General features: G+C 38.1%; 1 protein-coding gene across 35 annotated transcripts in view; it reads left to right on the top strand.

Annotated features, from left to right (window-relative positions):
* The window catches only part of Dtna (dystrobrevin alpha), a 374420-nt gene that overhangs the window by 254921 nt on the left and 103606 nt on the right, over positions 1-15893 (top strand). For all 35 annotated transcript variants that reach the window (XM_087193512.1, XM_087193429.1, XM_087193447.1 and 32 more), the window contains one exon: positions 14264-14477. In XM_087193512.1, the coding sequence (XP_087049638.1) occupies positions 14264-14477 (214 nt within the window). The remainder of the gene's footprint in view (positions 1-14263; positions 14478-15893) is intronic.

The raw sequence follows: 15893 nt of genomic DNA, 5'->3' as shown, positions 1-15893 counted from the left end.
TTTTGCATGTACAAGAGAATAAATTTAACTGGAAGAGCAAAAGAAGAAAAATGCAGTATGATCTCATCTCATTTATTTAGGTTATCCTGCCTAATTATATTCCTTAGTGTACACATCTGTTAATAGGATAACGTCAAGTTTAGAATCTGATGAATGTGTTCTATTAATTATAGATCTGGATTTTGAGAATATCAAACAGTAGATGTACTCTGAAACTTTGTTATATAGACTTTGCTGCATAAATTGATATCTAATCTAGCAGTCACCTGAGATAACTATCATTTGCTGAATGAAAAAAATATGACTTGAAATAATCAATTACATCTATAAATATTGAAATAAATTGTCTTTTGCTATTTTTAACCATTCATGGTGTTGGACTAACACACTTGTGTTACCTCCTTGTCTACTAGGAATTATAAAGTTAGTTCTGTTTATTCCAGGTAAAGAGATCATAGCAAAAGAGTGACTTCCCTTGGATAAATACAAGATAAAATCATCTCATTTAAAGATCCCAACTTCTAACTTTCAAATATTAGCCACTTGTCATAGTAAACAGAGCTGTTCTCTGACAATTTCTGTCAAGCAGGCTTGTGGACACTCAACCTAATGCTGAAAATAACAGTAAGTGGTACCAGCCCTAAGTAGCTTATTTTCTTGGAAAATAATAAACACTGACATTAGATCAAGTGTGATGCATTGTATTCTTCAAATTACACTTTTCTGAATAAGATAGTAATATACCATGGAAGAAAATGTATGTACCCAAACAGAATCATAATCTACTCTGTCATTATAATATTCATTTTTGTCTTATTTATTAGTGCTCAGCCAGTAATACACAGAGACTTGATGAGAATCAGTGCTTACCCTATATCTTCCCAGAAAACAGACTCCATACATTACAAAGAGAAAGCAGTACATTGGGATGATAAACCTCATAGTAAAACTGAAACGGGGAAGGGAGTAAAGCCGATAGACAGTGCTGCCAATAGACAGGAACTTCTAAGCAACCTTATCAAATGCACCCCAGAACGACTACCCACAGAACAAAAAGAAAAGACTACTCCACCTGCTCTGTCTGCACTGATCAAGGGTGGTTTGCAGGAGTCATGCCCCCTACACACACACACACACACACACACATATTTCTGTGTGGCATATGTGTAAATGCTAGGTAGGGCCCAGGTGTTGATGATAAGACGTCAGCCATACGCAGTAACATCTTGAGGCTCATTGCTCTCAACTTGCAGATGCACTAAGCTGGTCAAAGTCCGTGTGTTGGTACTTGCATCCACATAGGCTGGAGAAAGAAGGCCAAGAAGGGTGAGAAAAATTACCTAAAATGAATCCAAAACATCACCCACCGCATATCATGACGTTACTATTCAAGGCTTCCTCATCGCTATTTTCCATTGACATCTTTTAAATCTTTATTTTATTTTTAATTGACAAGTAATTGTATCCATTTATGGAGTAAAATGTGAAATTACAATATAGGTATGCATTGTTAAATTATTAAAACAGGCTAATTAACATAGACATCACTTCATATTCTTATCATGTCTTTGTGGAGAGCACATTTAAAATACTAAACTCATACATGCACACCCATGTTAAAAGTGGTGCAATTCATGATAGGTAAGCTCTGGAAACAGCCTGGACGCCAGATCACAGATGGAGCTAGAGATGGAAGTAGAGGTGGAGATAGAGATATAAGAGATAGAGACAGAGATATATTCTGCCATAAAGATGGAAATGTTTTCATTTGAAGGAAGATGGATGGAATTCAAAATAATCATGGTAAGCAAAAGAAGCCTGAGACAGAAAGTTCACTATCATATCTTCTACTATATAGAAACCTAAAATATAAATACGTAAATAAAACAAAACAGAAATGATGGAAAACTAGAAGATTGGCTCTTAGAATAAGAAAAGGAGTTGGAGGGTGGAGGAGCAAAGGAGGAGTAAAGGGACTGAAAATGAATATTGCATGTACTGATTCTGTAAAACAAATATCACTATTCTGTATTAAACATGCAACTAATAAAAATACAATTCCTGATGAACTAAAGGTAAATTAAATACACTCTTTTAGCACTTTAAAAAAACTACAGTACTTATTATTAATTATAATCATCATGCTAGACAATGTATCATTAGAATTTGTTTGCATGACTTTTAAAGGTGTTTAACAAAACGTAACACCTTATCTTCTTTATACTGTGTTGATATATCTATGATCTCACTCGAGGTACCAATAAATCCCCTGAACTGATTAACACCCAGAGATCTCTTTATCCCAGTTGCCAGGCCCATTCCCCAAGCAATGTTCTGTACACAGAAACCTAGACCATAGCTCTTTCCTGGATTGGTGAATGAAATATGTTTTCTATTATCTGTCCATTATTTCCTTTCCTGGAAGAGAAAATTATTTATGTATTGAAATGGTATAAGATGAGTGCAGAAAAAGTACCACTTCACAACCAGTTGCTGCTTACTATTTCCAGTGTACATAGGTACTTTGTCTATAGTGTTCGTATTGGCCAGATAGGCACATGATACAGGGTCTGTGAGGCCAAAAGGGGTAAGAGAAAAGTAGGCAGCAGTTCCTTATGGTTGCCAGTCTTTGTGGATGCTCTTTCTTTTGAAATATGGGCTCCAACATCTAGGATTTTCACCATCTGGTCAAGTCCACAGTACATAGAATAAGAGGTAAAGTGTAAAACCATACACAATAAGTAAATCACGGAACCCTCTTTTGACAGATGCAGGGAAAGCTCTTAGCATAGTATAAAGGATTGGCTTGCAGTAGGTGCTCTACTCCATTCACCAAGCAGTATAAGCACCAATTTGAACAAGGTATTGTGCAAGGAGCTGTGAGAAATATGAACATGAACAAGAACATAGTCCATGTCTTCAAAATATGTATCATACAGACCTGGTTCCTACACTTATTCCCCAGGTATCTTTTAGAGAATCGGATGAAAATCATGGACCCTTCTTCCCCACATGCACACATGACCTTATACACAATATTTAGCCCATAATTTCAGGGTTTCTTCTCTCCCCAAAAGTCCAATCATAAGCAGATCTTTAAAAATAAAGGAAAAAACTTGTCCATTAATTACTGTGAAAAATAAAGCTGCCATAAATGTTGTAATAGCTATGTGAAGGGCACTGAGAGGGACAAAAGGCAGAAAGCAATCTACCTGTGGGTACAGAATGGGCTTCCTCTGGGGCATGGCATGTGTGTACTGCCTTGAAGGATGGTGGATCAAAGGTTTCTCCTGATAGAGGAAGCAAACAGTACAGTATATTAGAAGACCAAAAGCATATTCTGAAAATCAAGAAGTCCAGTACACTACAGAATAGGGCTCTTAGAGGAAGCTAGGCAAGCTTTTTAGAGCTTTTAATGATAACAAACAGCCCACTGGGGCTTAGGTGCCATAGATTCACCATCCCTGAGCTACCAAGCTAGAGAGTAATGAGAGGTGAGGCTCAAGGTCAGTAGACAGAAGCCTAAATACTGGTTTTCATTCTTAGCATGTTAAATATTACTCATAGGCAATGGAAATGGCCTTGTCAGAGCTGAGCCTCATAATAGTCATAGGATGAATAAAAAGTAATAGGTAGTGGAGATAATAGGTGTCTTGCTTCCAAGTAGAAAGCAATAAATGTCCATACTGGGGCACTAGAATAAGGGGATGCTAAGTACACATTTTAAAGTCCTGTACAAAGTTATCCAGTGAAGTCTAAAAGCCCTCTGCAAAATTAGTAGCCATGAGGGAGGTAAGATATGTAACAGATCCTCTTACTTGTAAAGTTATTAAACACATTCTGTACAAAATTAAACACTGGCAAGGAAAAATTAGCTATTGTTCAGATCCTTCTTTTCATTTATCTTCTCTTACTATTTTTACAATCTTTGGTATGATACTTTGAAAATAATAAGTTTAATAAATACTTGGTTCAATTGAATTTATTTAAATTTAATTGATAGCATGACAGCTATTGAGCCAACAATTATTATATCTCATTTTGAATAATAATGCTGGTCTAAAAACTCAATTGAAGGAACACTTAATATTTTTTTCCTAATAGGTAGTGGATGTACAGCCAGGCCCTTTGAGGACTGCTATGATACTCAGTTTGATTTTACACCAAAAGTACTTTGTAGACCTCTTTGTGAAGCTTTATTACATCACATTAACCAGGAAATTAAAGTGAAAGTGAAATGCTATCTTTGTAAGTTATGATGCCTCTCCCCCAGGATTCTTAGCAAAGACGACTAACTGCTTTTGTGATGAAAGCATACTTTGGGAGCAAGGAACAAGTTGAGATAGGAAGCATAAAAAAATTTGGTGAGCTACTCAGGTGTTGTTTGTGTTCACGTTTTATAAAGATTTAGCTCATGACTACTAATCAAAAACAAATCTGAAACTTGTGCTTTTACTAATGTTTTCTTTCTGAATTCAGTGTTTAGTTCATGTGGGTGATAGCTAATATCTGCAGCATTACATAATCACATGAAAGTATATTTGCTGAACCAGGCAAAGCACCCTATCTAACTAGCTCTTACTCCCCAAAACATATTAAAATACTATGTTCTCATGGTGAGAAGCCTGAATAAGGACATAAAAATAAATTATTTTTGAGAAAATCTTAAACACTGGCTAATTTGCACTCAAATTTCTTGACCACAATGTTCTCATGATTTAGGGGATATCTTTTTTAAAAATTCCTCTCCATCAAATGAGCATCAATTTTCTATTCTTCCTGTCTCAGGTCTAATGCCATTCTTTTTTTTTTTTTTTTTTGGTACTGGGGATAAAACTCGGGTCCTTGCACTTTCGAGGCAGGTGGTGGAACCACTGAGCTAAATCTCCTGCTAACGCCATTCTTTAAATCATGCCTCATAATAGTGATTCTGAAACTTTATTGTCTATCAGAATCCCCTAAAGTGCTGCTTAAACCTATGGATGTCCTGGCCACATTCAAGACCTGTGGGGTCAAATACCATACTCTGAGATTCACTCACTGTTTTAAAGAACAACCCTGGTTTTCATCATCAAATTAATTAGCTATAGGTGGGATCGGAATTAGGTCCCATGAATCTCTAAAAGTGAAGCTAAGCAGTAAACTTCATGAAATGCAAATTCTCAGTAAAACATAAAAGCAAATAAACATACATAAATTTAAAAATAGAGATATTTGCTCATTGAAAAATAAGGAAATTATGACAAAACAGGCAATGGAAACCATTCCTTAGTGATGGACCCTGCTTTCCAACTGCAACTCAGACTCCTCTGGCCCAGTGGATACCAAATCTGAACACACTGCTCTCCTTCACTCCTCAGTGCCACTGACCCTTGGCTCCTCTTCTCCCAAGAGTCCTCTCCCCTCATCATCTCTGGCTGTGCACTTGTCTCTGTGCTTTTAGCATCAACTAGAGATCTAGATCCTCATCTCCTGCTCCAAACCTTCCCAAGGTTTCCAGCTCACAAAGGCCTCCCTATATTTAGAGCTCTTCTAACACCTAAAAGCAAAAGTGCACCATGCTGGGGACTTTTGATAGCTCAGCATCTTGTGCTTATCTTCAGTTAGGTCATCTGAGTGTGTCTTTCCCCATGGAAATTATAGTCTTTTTTAGGGTCAATCTCTTATCTTTGTTCAATCACCTACATCATCAACCATAATGCATCCTAGATACTTAAACTTTACTGGTTGGATTTCATTTCTTTTGAAACTGTTATGGAATCTCATTGCTTGCACTCTTTTCTAACTTTGTATATATAAGCATATGGCAATCTTTCTCCATATGTTTCCACCTCTATGTGCAATAGACTTATAATAAGTAGTGATAGGTTGAAATAATTCTCTTTTCTCATGATCTAAAGTTCTTTAGATTTCAGGATTGGTATTTGACCTGAAATTGAACTAAACTAGTGATCGCTGTGATAACAATCTCTCATGGGTTTATAACTCCATTTCATCCATTAAGATGAAAATAAACCTGAAGTTATAGAAGAAAGCTGGTAGTTCAAGTATCTTTATAACTGGCCGGGTACACCAAAGAATTGGAAAAGATGGAGAGGGGCATTCTAATGCCTATTTTCCCTCAAAAATAAGCATAATGCCAAAATTTTATGTAGTGCTTTACAGTTCACTGTGTGTTTCCCATGTACATTTTCCTTTTTTCCTTAAAACACCTGAAAAAAGGGCTGGGGATTTAGCTCAGTGGTTCCGCTGCCTGCTTCACAAGCACAAGGACCTGAGTTCGATCCCCGGTACCACAAAAAAAAAAAAAAACACCTGAAAAATTAGGAAGGGATGATTATTATTTCATCAGGTAATGAAGATACACGTCAACCTCAGTCTGCTATCTCTAAGCCCATTTTTCTCTACAAAAGAAAACAGATAAGTGTATGCACTGTGTATTGATTACCATGAATATCAAATCACCATGTTGCATACTTTGACTATATAAGTTTTACTTTTATTAATATTTTAGTCAGAAATGAGAGAAAACAATTCACTGTCACATGTTCACTTACTGGCTTACTATCTCTACTATAACTTCAGGGACCAGCCTGTCTTTTACACTGTAATTCTAGAGCCCAAAGTGGTACTGCCACTCAATCAGGGCTGAATAAATACTGCATTAACATGAATACTGTGTGAAAGAAGTTTTAAGTCTCTCAGATGGAAGGCTAAGAAAGAAGGCCGGTGAGCTGCTTAGGCTAAGGAGTTTGAGGAGGAATCTGGAGTCGTTTCTGACACCTTTTTGTGACAAAGAACTAAATTGCTCTCCCCATCTCTTCAAGTCCCACCTCTATGAAGCCTGACTCACATATGAGGCCCCTTAGAAGCATTTTTACTTAAGGTCCACTTGTCACCTGAAATACTGCATGGAACTTGCCATTTGAGAATTGTCTCAGGAAAAAGAAAATGCTTACATGCATCTTCATCTTTTAGTTCCAAGGTCATCAAAACTTAGACAACTAAAAGAATAAATTTCCATAATTACCTTTTCTTTAGTCTCACAAAAATATTTTAAGAATCTTCTATATGAAAGAGCACAATTTGGCACTTCAAATCAAGCATGTAAACAAATCAAAACTATTACCCGGTTCTCATCCTCTGAAGAGTACAGTTACCATGGCAAACTCAAGTGGGAAATACTGCACTAACAATCAGGAAATTAACATTGAGTGAAGAGAGGATTGGATAAATTTTCAGGAAGAGCAACCTGTCACTGATGGTAGGGGATCTGATGGGAGTTACCAGCAGAACTCTCCCTGCCTGTCTCACTGAGGGGCAAAAATGTCAACCAAACCTAGGATACCAGCATCAGGGCAAGGGTGAGGGTTGAGAGAGCAGTTGCACAATTAGGCACACAAACACACACAAACACACACACACACCCTGATTATGTGTCTGGACGATGTATCTATTCCCAGTGGCACATTGGCAAATTTTATTCACACCCAGCCTAACTGCAATTTCCTTTTCCTCTTGACTAAGAAAGTTATCATAATGCAATGAGTGACTTTCGTATAGGAAACCTGAAACCCTTCCAAAATATTATGTGTGTACATGTAATTATATAAATCAGTTTTTAATTGCATAAGTTAATTGATAATAGTCAGCTTCTTGCAACACATCTCACAACCTGCTAGGACATACCAGGCTGTTTTGATGCCAAAGGACCAAGGACAACTGACTTCGAGCAGTATTTCTTATATTCTCATGGGAAGACAAACGACCCAGGATGCTAACAGGCAGCTTCTGGTTCTCTTGGTCTTGGCCTCTCCAGGTGAGGTGTTGGGCCAGCAGGAGCAGCATGGTCACAGGGCTGTTTCACACTCGTAGTTTGTGCCAATGTGCAGCCAAGGCCAAGAAGCAGTGCTATAAAATTATGGAAATACAATTACTTCAAGACAGCTGTCTACTGACATTCACCAGCTGCAAGCCCTTTGAAAACCTTCTGAGGGTTTGTGAATCACTGATTGTCAGAATCACCTGCAAAGTTTTGTCAAAAACATCTCCCAATGTCTTCAACTTTGGAATTGGGAGATAATAGAATTTGGATTTGGGAATTTTGAAGGGATCTTCGAATGCTTCAGAAAAAGGACACTATGCTTAGATTCAGTAACTGGGCCTTCACGTTCTGGAATAAGGCACAGGAAAGGCTGGCCTTGAACTAAATCATGAAACAGTATGTCTTAAAGCTCTCTTTTGATATTCATATTCTTTTTGTACTCTCTCTCCCCATTTTACCTTATTTATGCAATTCTACTTCTTCTTATAAAGTATGAAATCAGTCATTTCTATGCAGTGTAACTGGATTTTTATATCTTATAAATTAATAAAAACATAAATGGCATTAGATCAGAGGATGTTTAATTATTTTAATACTAATGGTTTTCATTTGCTGAGCACCTATCATTTTAGTGTTTCTCCCAGGGATACTTGGATTTAATCTATCCCTACCTGTGGACTAAGGATTCCATATTCTACTAGAATAGTATGAGATATCAGCAAATAGAGAACAAACACCCCAATATCAACCCTCTTCTCTAACTCCCAGCAAGTGGCTCCCTCCGTCTTCTCATCTAGACTTTTCTACCTGATATTGCCAAGATTTATGGCAAAACATTGAAGATTTGTCTGTTTATATTTATTTGTGAGATAAAATTTTTGTCATTAATAATCAGTAACTGACATCAACACCAATAGCATTGCTTTTAAGATTATATGAAGTACTAAAAAGATTTTGTTTATTCTTTATTTGGTTAATGTTAACTAAAGAATTGAATTATGCAAACTGTTGCCTTACTCGGTATGTTCATGTAAAACTCATTCAGTAGCATAGATGATGGAGCTCCACTTCCTCTTGACCCTAGTACCAGAACAGGAGCTCGGTGGTGCACAATTACAGTTTGAGAACTACTTAGTAAATATGCACAGTGCCATCTAGTGGTGCCTAGTTATTATTGTTTATTTTCTAAAAGGATTTGAAAACATACTTGTAAGCAGCACATACACACACCTGTCAGACTTTCACAATAGACTTCGTAGTAACTTCCTAATGAATTTCAGCTTAGCATTTCTCAATGTTCCTCTTGAAATAAACAAAAGACTCATAGTACTTGCTTCTCAGTAATATATATATATAATGATTATTATGCACAAAGCACTGTGTGAAGTGCTTTGTGTGGATTATCTCACTTAACTCCCACAATAAAACTGAAATGGAAAAGTTATTTTTGTCCCCACTTTACATATGAGGAATCTGAAACTTAAGGATGTCAATGATTTGCCCTCAGTCATAGGGATGGCCAATAGGGGAACCTGTCTGAACCCAGCCACTGCTGGGACTCTGCACCCTTTTCTGGAAGTGTGATTACATCTCCCAAAGTAGTTACCCATGAAGTAAAATTTTCAAGAAACTCTTATGTAAGATGGCATTCTTCACTAGATATCTACTTGTCCAAGATGACAAAACCAATTCCCACTCTACTAAGTTAGAATTTATGACAACTAAAATGAATACATATCTGTTTTTGTGACTGGAACATGGTTTGTGCTTCTTTTATATCACATTTGTGTCCCCATCAGACTGCTAGCTCCCCAAGGCAGAAACTACATCTGGGGAGTAGTACATTGCCTGTGAGCCCCCAGGATCTACTACAGTGTCTTGCAAATAATTATGGAATTAGTTTTATTTAAGTCATTAATAATTATGCAACCATAACTAGTATTATTTTTCTTGTGGTACTAGGGATTAAACCCAGGCCTCATATCTCAAGAACTCTACCATTGAACTACATCTCTAGTCCTTTTATTTCATTTTGAGACAAGGTCTTGCTAATTTCGCCACACTGGCCTTCAACTTTTGATCCTCCTGCCTCAGCATCACAAGTAGCTGAAATTACAGGCCAGCTTTAAAAACAGTCCTGTGTTGTTCCTTATGTTGTGAACCTGAATATAGAAAGACACGAATGTGGCAAATTTATCTTTAATAATTTCTGTGCAATTTCTAGATATTTTATTCATCTAAATAATAAACCATTATTTCCTATGTGACATGCCCAATTCCAAGTGCTTTGGGGGTGTTAATTCAGTAATCCTCATTGTAATCATCCAAGGGTAGTTGCTATTATTACTCTCACTTTTCTAATTTGAAGGATCCATGAAGTAAACTAGCTTCACTGATGAACTGATGATGTATCTAGGAGTCAAACCAACACTTGTATCATTCTTAACAACTATGGTTTCCTACCCCTAACCTTACTTCACTGTTGAGTCACTTCCTTGTCATTTTCTCACTTAACCAATAGATATTGATTTCACTGCCATTGAGGCATATGAGGCATACAGGAGGTGTGAATGGTTCTCACAACACACACAGTCCCTTCCTGTACACTTACAGTGCAGGAGCAGACAGCCAGCCCACCCAGAGAAAGTCCACAAAATCCTGTTAAAGGAAGAGCAGGGCTCTTAAGTGCCACATGGAAGAGAATCAAAACCTGGTAATAGAGGGTCCCTGAGGAAGTGGTGTTGACAATAAGCTATGATGAATGAGAGGTAGATAAGAAATAAGCAGAAGCCAGATTTTAAAAACAGAAACAAGCCAGGCATGGTGGCACATGCCTGTAATCCCAGGATTCTGGGAAACTAAGACAGGAGGATTGTAAATTCAAGCCCCCTGGACAATTTAGCAACTGAGCAAAACCCTGTCTCAAAATATAAAAAGGGCTAGGAATGTAGCTCAGTGTGAAGGCCCTGCATTTAATCCCCAGGACTGCAGGAAAAAAGGACTTTTGCAAGCCACCTTTGGATTTCAAATTAATTGGAAATTATTAAAGGATTTTAAGCAGCATACAAGTGATACGTCAGATTTACATTTCAGAAATACCACTCTGGCTCCAGTATATGGAAAGAATTGGAGAGAAGAAAGAATGAAGTCAGGCTCAGTAAACCAATAAGAAATCAAGACAGTTTGGGGTGAAGGAAAAGGGTAATGGTCATAAAGGACTAAAGTCACATTAAGGAGATGGAGTCTATATGACTTGTTCTTTGATAGGACTCAAGAATGAAATCCAGCTTCCAGCTGAGGTTGGGGAGGGAGAGATGGGACCATTCACCAGGAAAGGGAACCCCAAACCAGGCAAGTTTGGCAGAGAATAGATGAGTGTAGGCTCTGCAGGCTGAGGCTGAAGTGCCCAAGGGGGCCCTCAGGTGACATGTTGGCCACTCCCGTGGGCCTGTAGAACTCCATCCCTGTGAATCATGGGAAGATTCTCTGGGCCTACAAAGGCTCACTAGGAAAGAAGGAAGCCTTCAGATTCTCTGTCACCACCACCAGCCAGGTCTCCTACTTGGCTCATACCACCTTCCTCCTGTGGTCAAGTTCATGGTCCACATTTCCTTTGCCACATTCCTGTTCCCCATGATCCACAGCCAGGGGCCAGCTGAGAATAGGCCAGTAGCCTCCTTTCGGGCACCACATGAACCCAGAGAACCACTGGTACAGCAGGCCAGATCGCACCATCACTGTTCTCTTCATATCCTAAAGCAAGACAGATCGCCAAAGACTAGATCCAGATTTATAGATTAAATATGTAAGGAGCAACTATAGCAATCCCAGATATTCTGTTCAAAAAAGGCTCTGCTTATAAATACCATTTCTCTAAAAGTATCTTGCTTGCCTGCTACATTTAAAAATTGGATAAATAATGCTAAGAAATGCAATTTTGTTTAATATTTTCGATATACAGAAAAGACTATAAATTTGCATTCACTTAAACCTAAATTTTTCAAATCTAATAAATATTTACGTATTTCAGTTGGTAAGTGATTTATATTTATCTGGCCCAAACAAGAGGTATACCAACAAGTTTCTCTTTTGACATGATTCACATTATTCATTTGTTCATATGTAATATATTGTCTGCATCCCACTTTCTGCCTCATTATTTTTCTGTGTAAGGAATATCATCTCCCTTTTACACTCGAGGACCACAAGACTAAATCTTAGAGGCTGAGAGATTATGCACTTGTAGTGAAGGAGTCAGGATTTGGAGCTTCAAGTCCAGTGCTTGAGGTTAAGAACAGTTCCCTTACCTCCATAACATAAAACAATAAATAATTATTAAAAGCAATAGCAATTCAGATGGAGTGATGAACACCTGTAATCCCAGCTACTTGAGAGGCTGAGGCAGGAGGATTGCAAGTTTGAGACTGTCTCAAAATCAAAAATAAAAGGGCTGGAGATATAGTTCAGTAGTAAGACACCCCTGGGTTTGACCTCTGGTAGCACAATAAAAGAAAAACAAAATCCATAGCAAACATCCAAGTAAAAGACAAAGTAACCAAAGATGTAGGAAACAGAAAGAGTCAGAGAAAAATTACATGTAGCATTACAGTTCTCAGGAAATGAAACAAACATATGTATTTCATTGAGAAAAAACAAAATATTTACAATTGCAAGTGTACTGAAAAGTGAACCTTAAACTCAGTGAAAATAAGGGAGAAACTGGAACTCTTATATCCTGCTGATGGGACCATGAAATGGTACAATTACTTTGGAAAACACAACAGAAGGTTCTTCACACATTAAACTATATAACCAGATCTTCATTTCTAAGTTTTTATCAAGATAAATAGAAGCATATGTAGTTCCAAAGGTTTATACGTGATTGTTCATAACAATTTTATTCATAAAACTCAAAACTTGGATCAACTCAAATGTCCATCAATAAGTGAGTTGAAAATTAAATTGCGATACATCTATGTAAGGATATATTACATGGCAATAAAAAGGACCAAACTATTGATACATGCAACAGTATGCATTAATATTAAAATAGTTACACTAAAGTAACTTAAATAGTTACACTAAGTTAAAAACATCCTGTTAAAAAAAGAATACATAATACTATAGGATTCTAGTTATTTACACTTCTAGAAAACTGTGACAGCAAGTGAATCAGAGAAAGTCTGCCTTCTTCGGTGGAAATGGATGGCAGAGGAGCATGGGGAAAGCTTTGGGCTAATGGACAAGTGTGTTATCCTGGTGATGGTGACAGTTTCTGGGGTGTCCTAGTAATACTTCAGGGCAAAGGAGAAAAAACAAAAATAGACTTTTTGGCTATTCTAGAGAAAGTAGCCATGACAATACATTACATAAGCTTGTCAATGATTGTATTGGTCATCTTTCCCATTCCTGAGACAAAACTAACTGACACCCACAGCTCAAGGGAAGAGAGTTTATTTTAGCTCACAGTTTGAGAGATTTCAGTTCATGGTTGGCTGGCTACAAAACAGACACATTCTAGCATGGCAGAAGGGGTGGCAAAAGAAAGCCAGTCAACTCTTGGCGGCCATGAGCAGAGCTGACTGGAAAAAGAAGGGGACCAGGGACCAGATATAGTGTAGTCCCTGAGTCACAAACCCATGACCCCCTTCCGGCAACCAGGATCGACCTCCTGATAGCCCATTTAGCTATGAACTCATCAGTGGTTAATTCACTGCTGAGTTTAGTGCCCTACAATCTAATCACCTCCTCAAGAGACTCTTCCTCCAGTCAAGTCGACAATCAGAACTAACCAGCGCAATTACACAGCCAAGAAGTTGCTTGTTTTTAGGGCAGTAAGTGATCTATTACTTAGTTCTGCTGCTGCAGGGCATTAACTGCTTGTCCATTTTCCTTTGTCTTCTTTAACTTTCCTTTTTGCTTACTTCAAACTGCACACTGCTGAGAAATATATAAATAAATGAGCATATTTTAAATACTCATTTTTGATAAACTTTCAGACACTAAAATTTAAGTTCTGGTCCTGTTTTCTTTTGGAGGGCCCAGTGTGCACAGTGGAGAAATATTTTAAACTAGATAAACTTGGACTTAAATATCAATTTTGCCCTTGACTGGCCTCTGTATTGTCAGTTAACTTCCCAGTTCTTCAGCTTTCTTACATGTAACATAGGTATAACAGCTGTATTTTCAGGGTTTACTGTGAAGATTAGAAATAACTCTGCTGTGGTACTGAGTCAACCATTTGTGTGGCACTGTATATTATACATCAAGTCTTCGAGATCATGCACTGTCTTACATACACATTTATTTACATCAACTCCTGCAACAGCCGAACCCATGGGAGGAGCCCAGATAAACCAGAGTGGATGGGCAGGTGAAGAAATATATCTGGCTTTCCATTCACTTTGAACTGATGTTTTAACTCTGCTTTCATTGTAGTGCACCTGGTGGACATTTGGAATGTCATAGAAGCACTGCGAGAAAATGCTTTGAACAACTTGGACCCAAACATAGAGCTTAATGTGGCCCGCTTAGAGGCTGTGCTCTCCACCATTTTTTACCAGCTCAATAAACGGATGCCAACCACTCACCAAATCCACGTGGAGCAGTCCATCAGCCTCCTGCTTAACTTCCTGCTTGCAGCCTTTGATCCGTAAGCCCCCTCTGACTGCCAGTGACTACATGTTTGGTTTTGCTAACCTTCTGCACTCAGCTTGGTCATTTCTCCAAATACTTTTCTAGAGTAATCTCCTTTTTGTTCATCAGATGCTTACATCAATAAGGTCTTCCTGTGACTGACATGAATTTTAAGGGCTGTGGGAAAGACTACTAGTAAAACAGTGCTGTAGGAATGTGAGGACAGTGGTGTTTTATGAGCTGACCTTTATTTAACTCATCCCACACGTAGCAGCTCTGGTCGCTCGAGAGTATGTCAGGAGAGCCCAGCCATGGAGCAACTTAATAAAACGTGAAGCGGGGAGGAGGTTTTTAACTCTCTTTTTGGCAAATTATCTAAGATGGTGTTTCTGAGGTGTCATAACAAAATCCTAGAGCAGACAGGGAAGAAATTGAAAAGGGTTTCTTGACTGGCTTAGTCTAAGGAACGATGACTTGTGTTAAATGGACTGGTCAATTATGTGTACTGTAAAACAATGAGATGCTGTCCGCAGACCACAGTTAAACTCAGCCTTACTATCATAATTTCCCTCCTGGAATCAGAGAATTTCAGAGTTGGCTGGCATTTTAAAGACAGTTCATTGAAATCTCTCATTTTGCAGATGAAAGAACAGAAGCACAAAGAGACTGTCACTTGTATCCAGGCCATTGCAGCGTGGTAGGGGGTGAGTGGGGAGTTAGGTGTCTCAGCTAAGCTTCTTTTCCAAGGTATATGTCAGCATCATGAAACATGAAAATTTCCCTGAATCACACTATCACTGTAAAATTTCAAAAGGCTTTTGCCCATAGCCTCTAGTATGGACATAGCATCTCCCCTCCACTTTCACCACTTGTTTTGAATATTAAAAAAGAAAATTGCTAGCCTGACTCTCCAGCGATCACGTCTTAAGACTCTCTGAAGATTTTTAAACCATGCCTCAGATATTCTTGTGCTGAGACCAGAGTGTTTTTGTTTTTGTTTTCTTTTTTTCTTTTTTTTTTTTTGGTAACAGGGATCGAACTCAGGTCCTTGTGCTTTCAGGGCAGGCAGCAGCACCACTGAGCTAAGTCCCCTGCCCAACTCTCTGAAGATTTTGCTTGGTCTCCTTTTCTGGCCAATGTTTAAGAGCATTTACCCCACAATGGAGATCTTCCAGCCAGGCTAACACCATTGTGCTGCTCACCAATGTCACCACCTGTCACTTTGCAACCTAGAGTAGTAACAGAATTGACCCTGCTTGGGTTTACCAGCACACATTATTGTCTCCTCAGTGTTTATACTGCAAGAAATTCTCAAGTTGAAGTAAACAAGTTTAAAATGAACAGTCCAGCTTGATAGATTATTTGCTTTATCTGTGCAGACTTCAGAATAATATGCTCTTCTCTGGCCTAGTCACTATGGTAACGGGTGGTA

The sequence above is a fragment of the Heterocephalus glaber genome, unplaced genomic scaffold (genome assembly GCF_053883595.1).
Source record: "Heterocephalus glaber isolate CG9 unplaced genomic scaffold, H.glaber_assembly_v1.0 deba00000331, whole genome shotgun sequence".
Classification (NCBI taxonomy): domain Eukaryota; kingdom Metazoa; phylum Chordata; class Mammalia; order Rodentia; family Bathyergidae; genus Heterocephalus; species Heterocephalus glaber.
The sequence above is the reverse complement of the archived record's forward strand: the minus strand, read 5'-3'. Positions and strand labels throughout refer to the sequence as shown.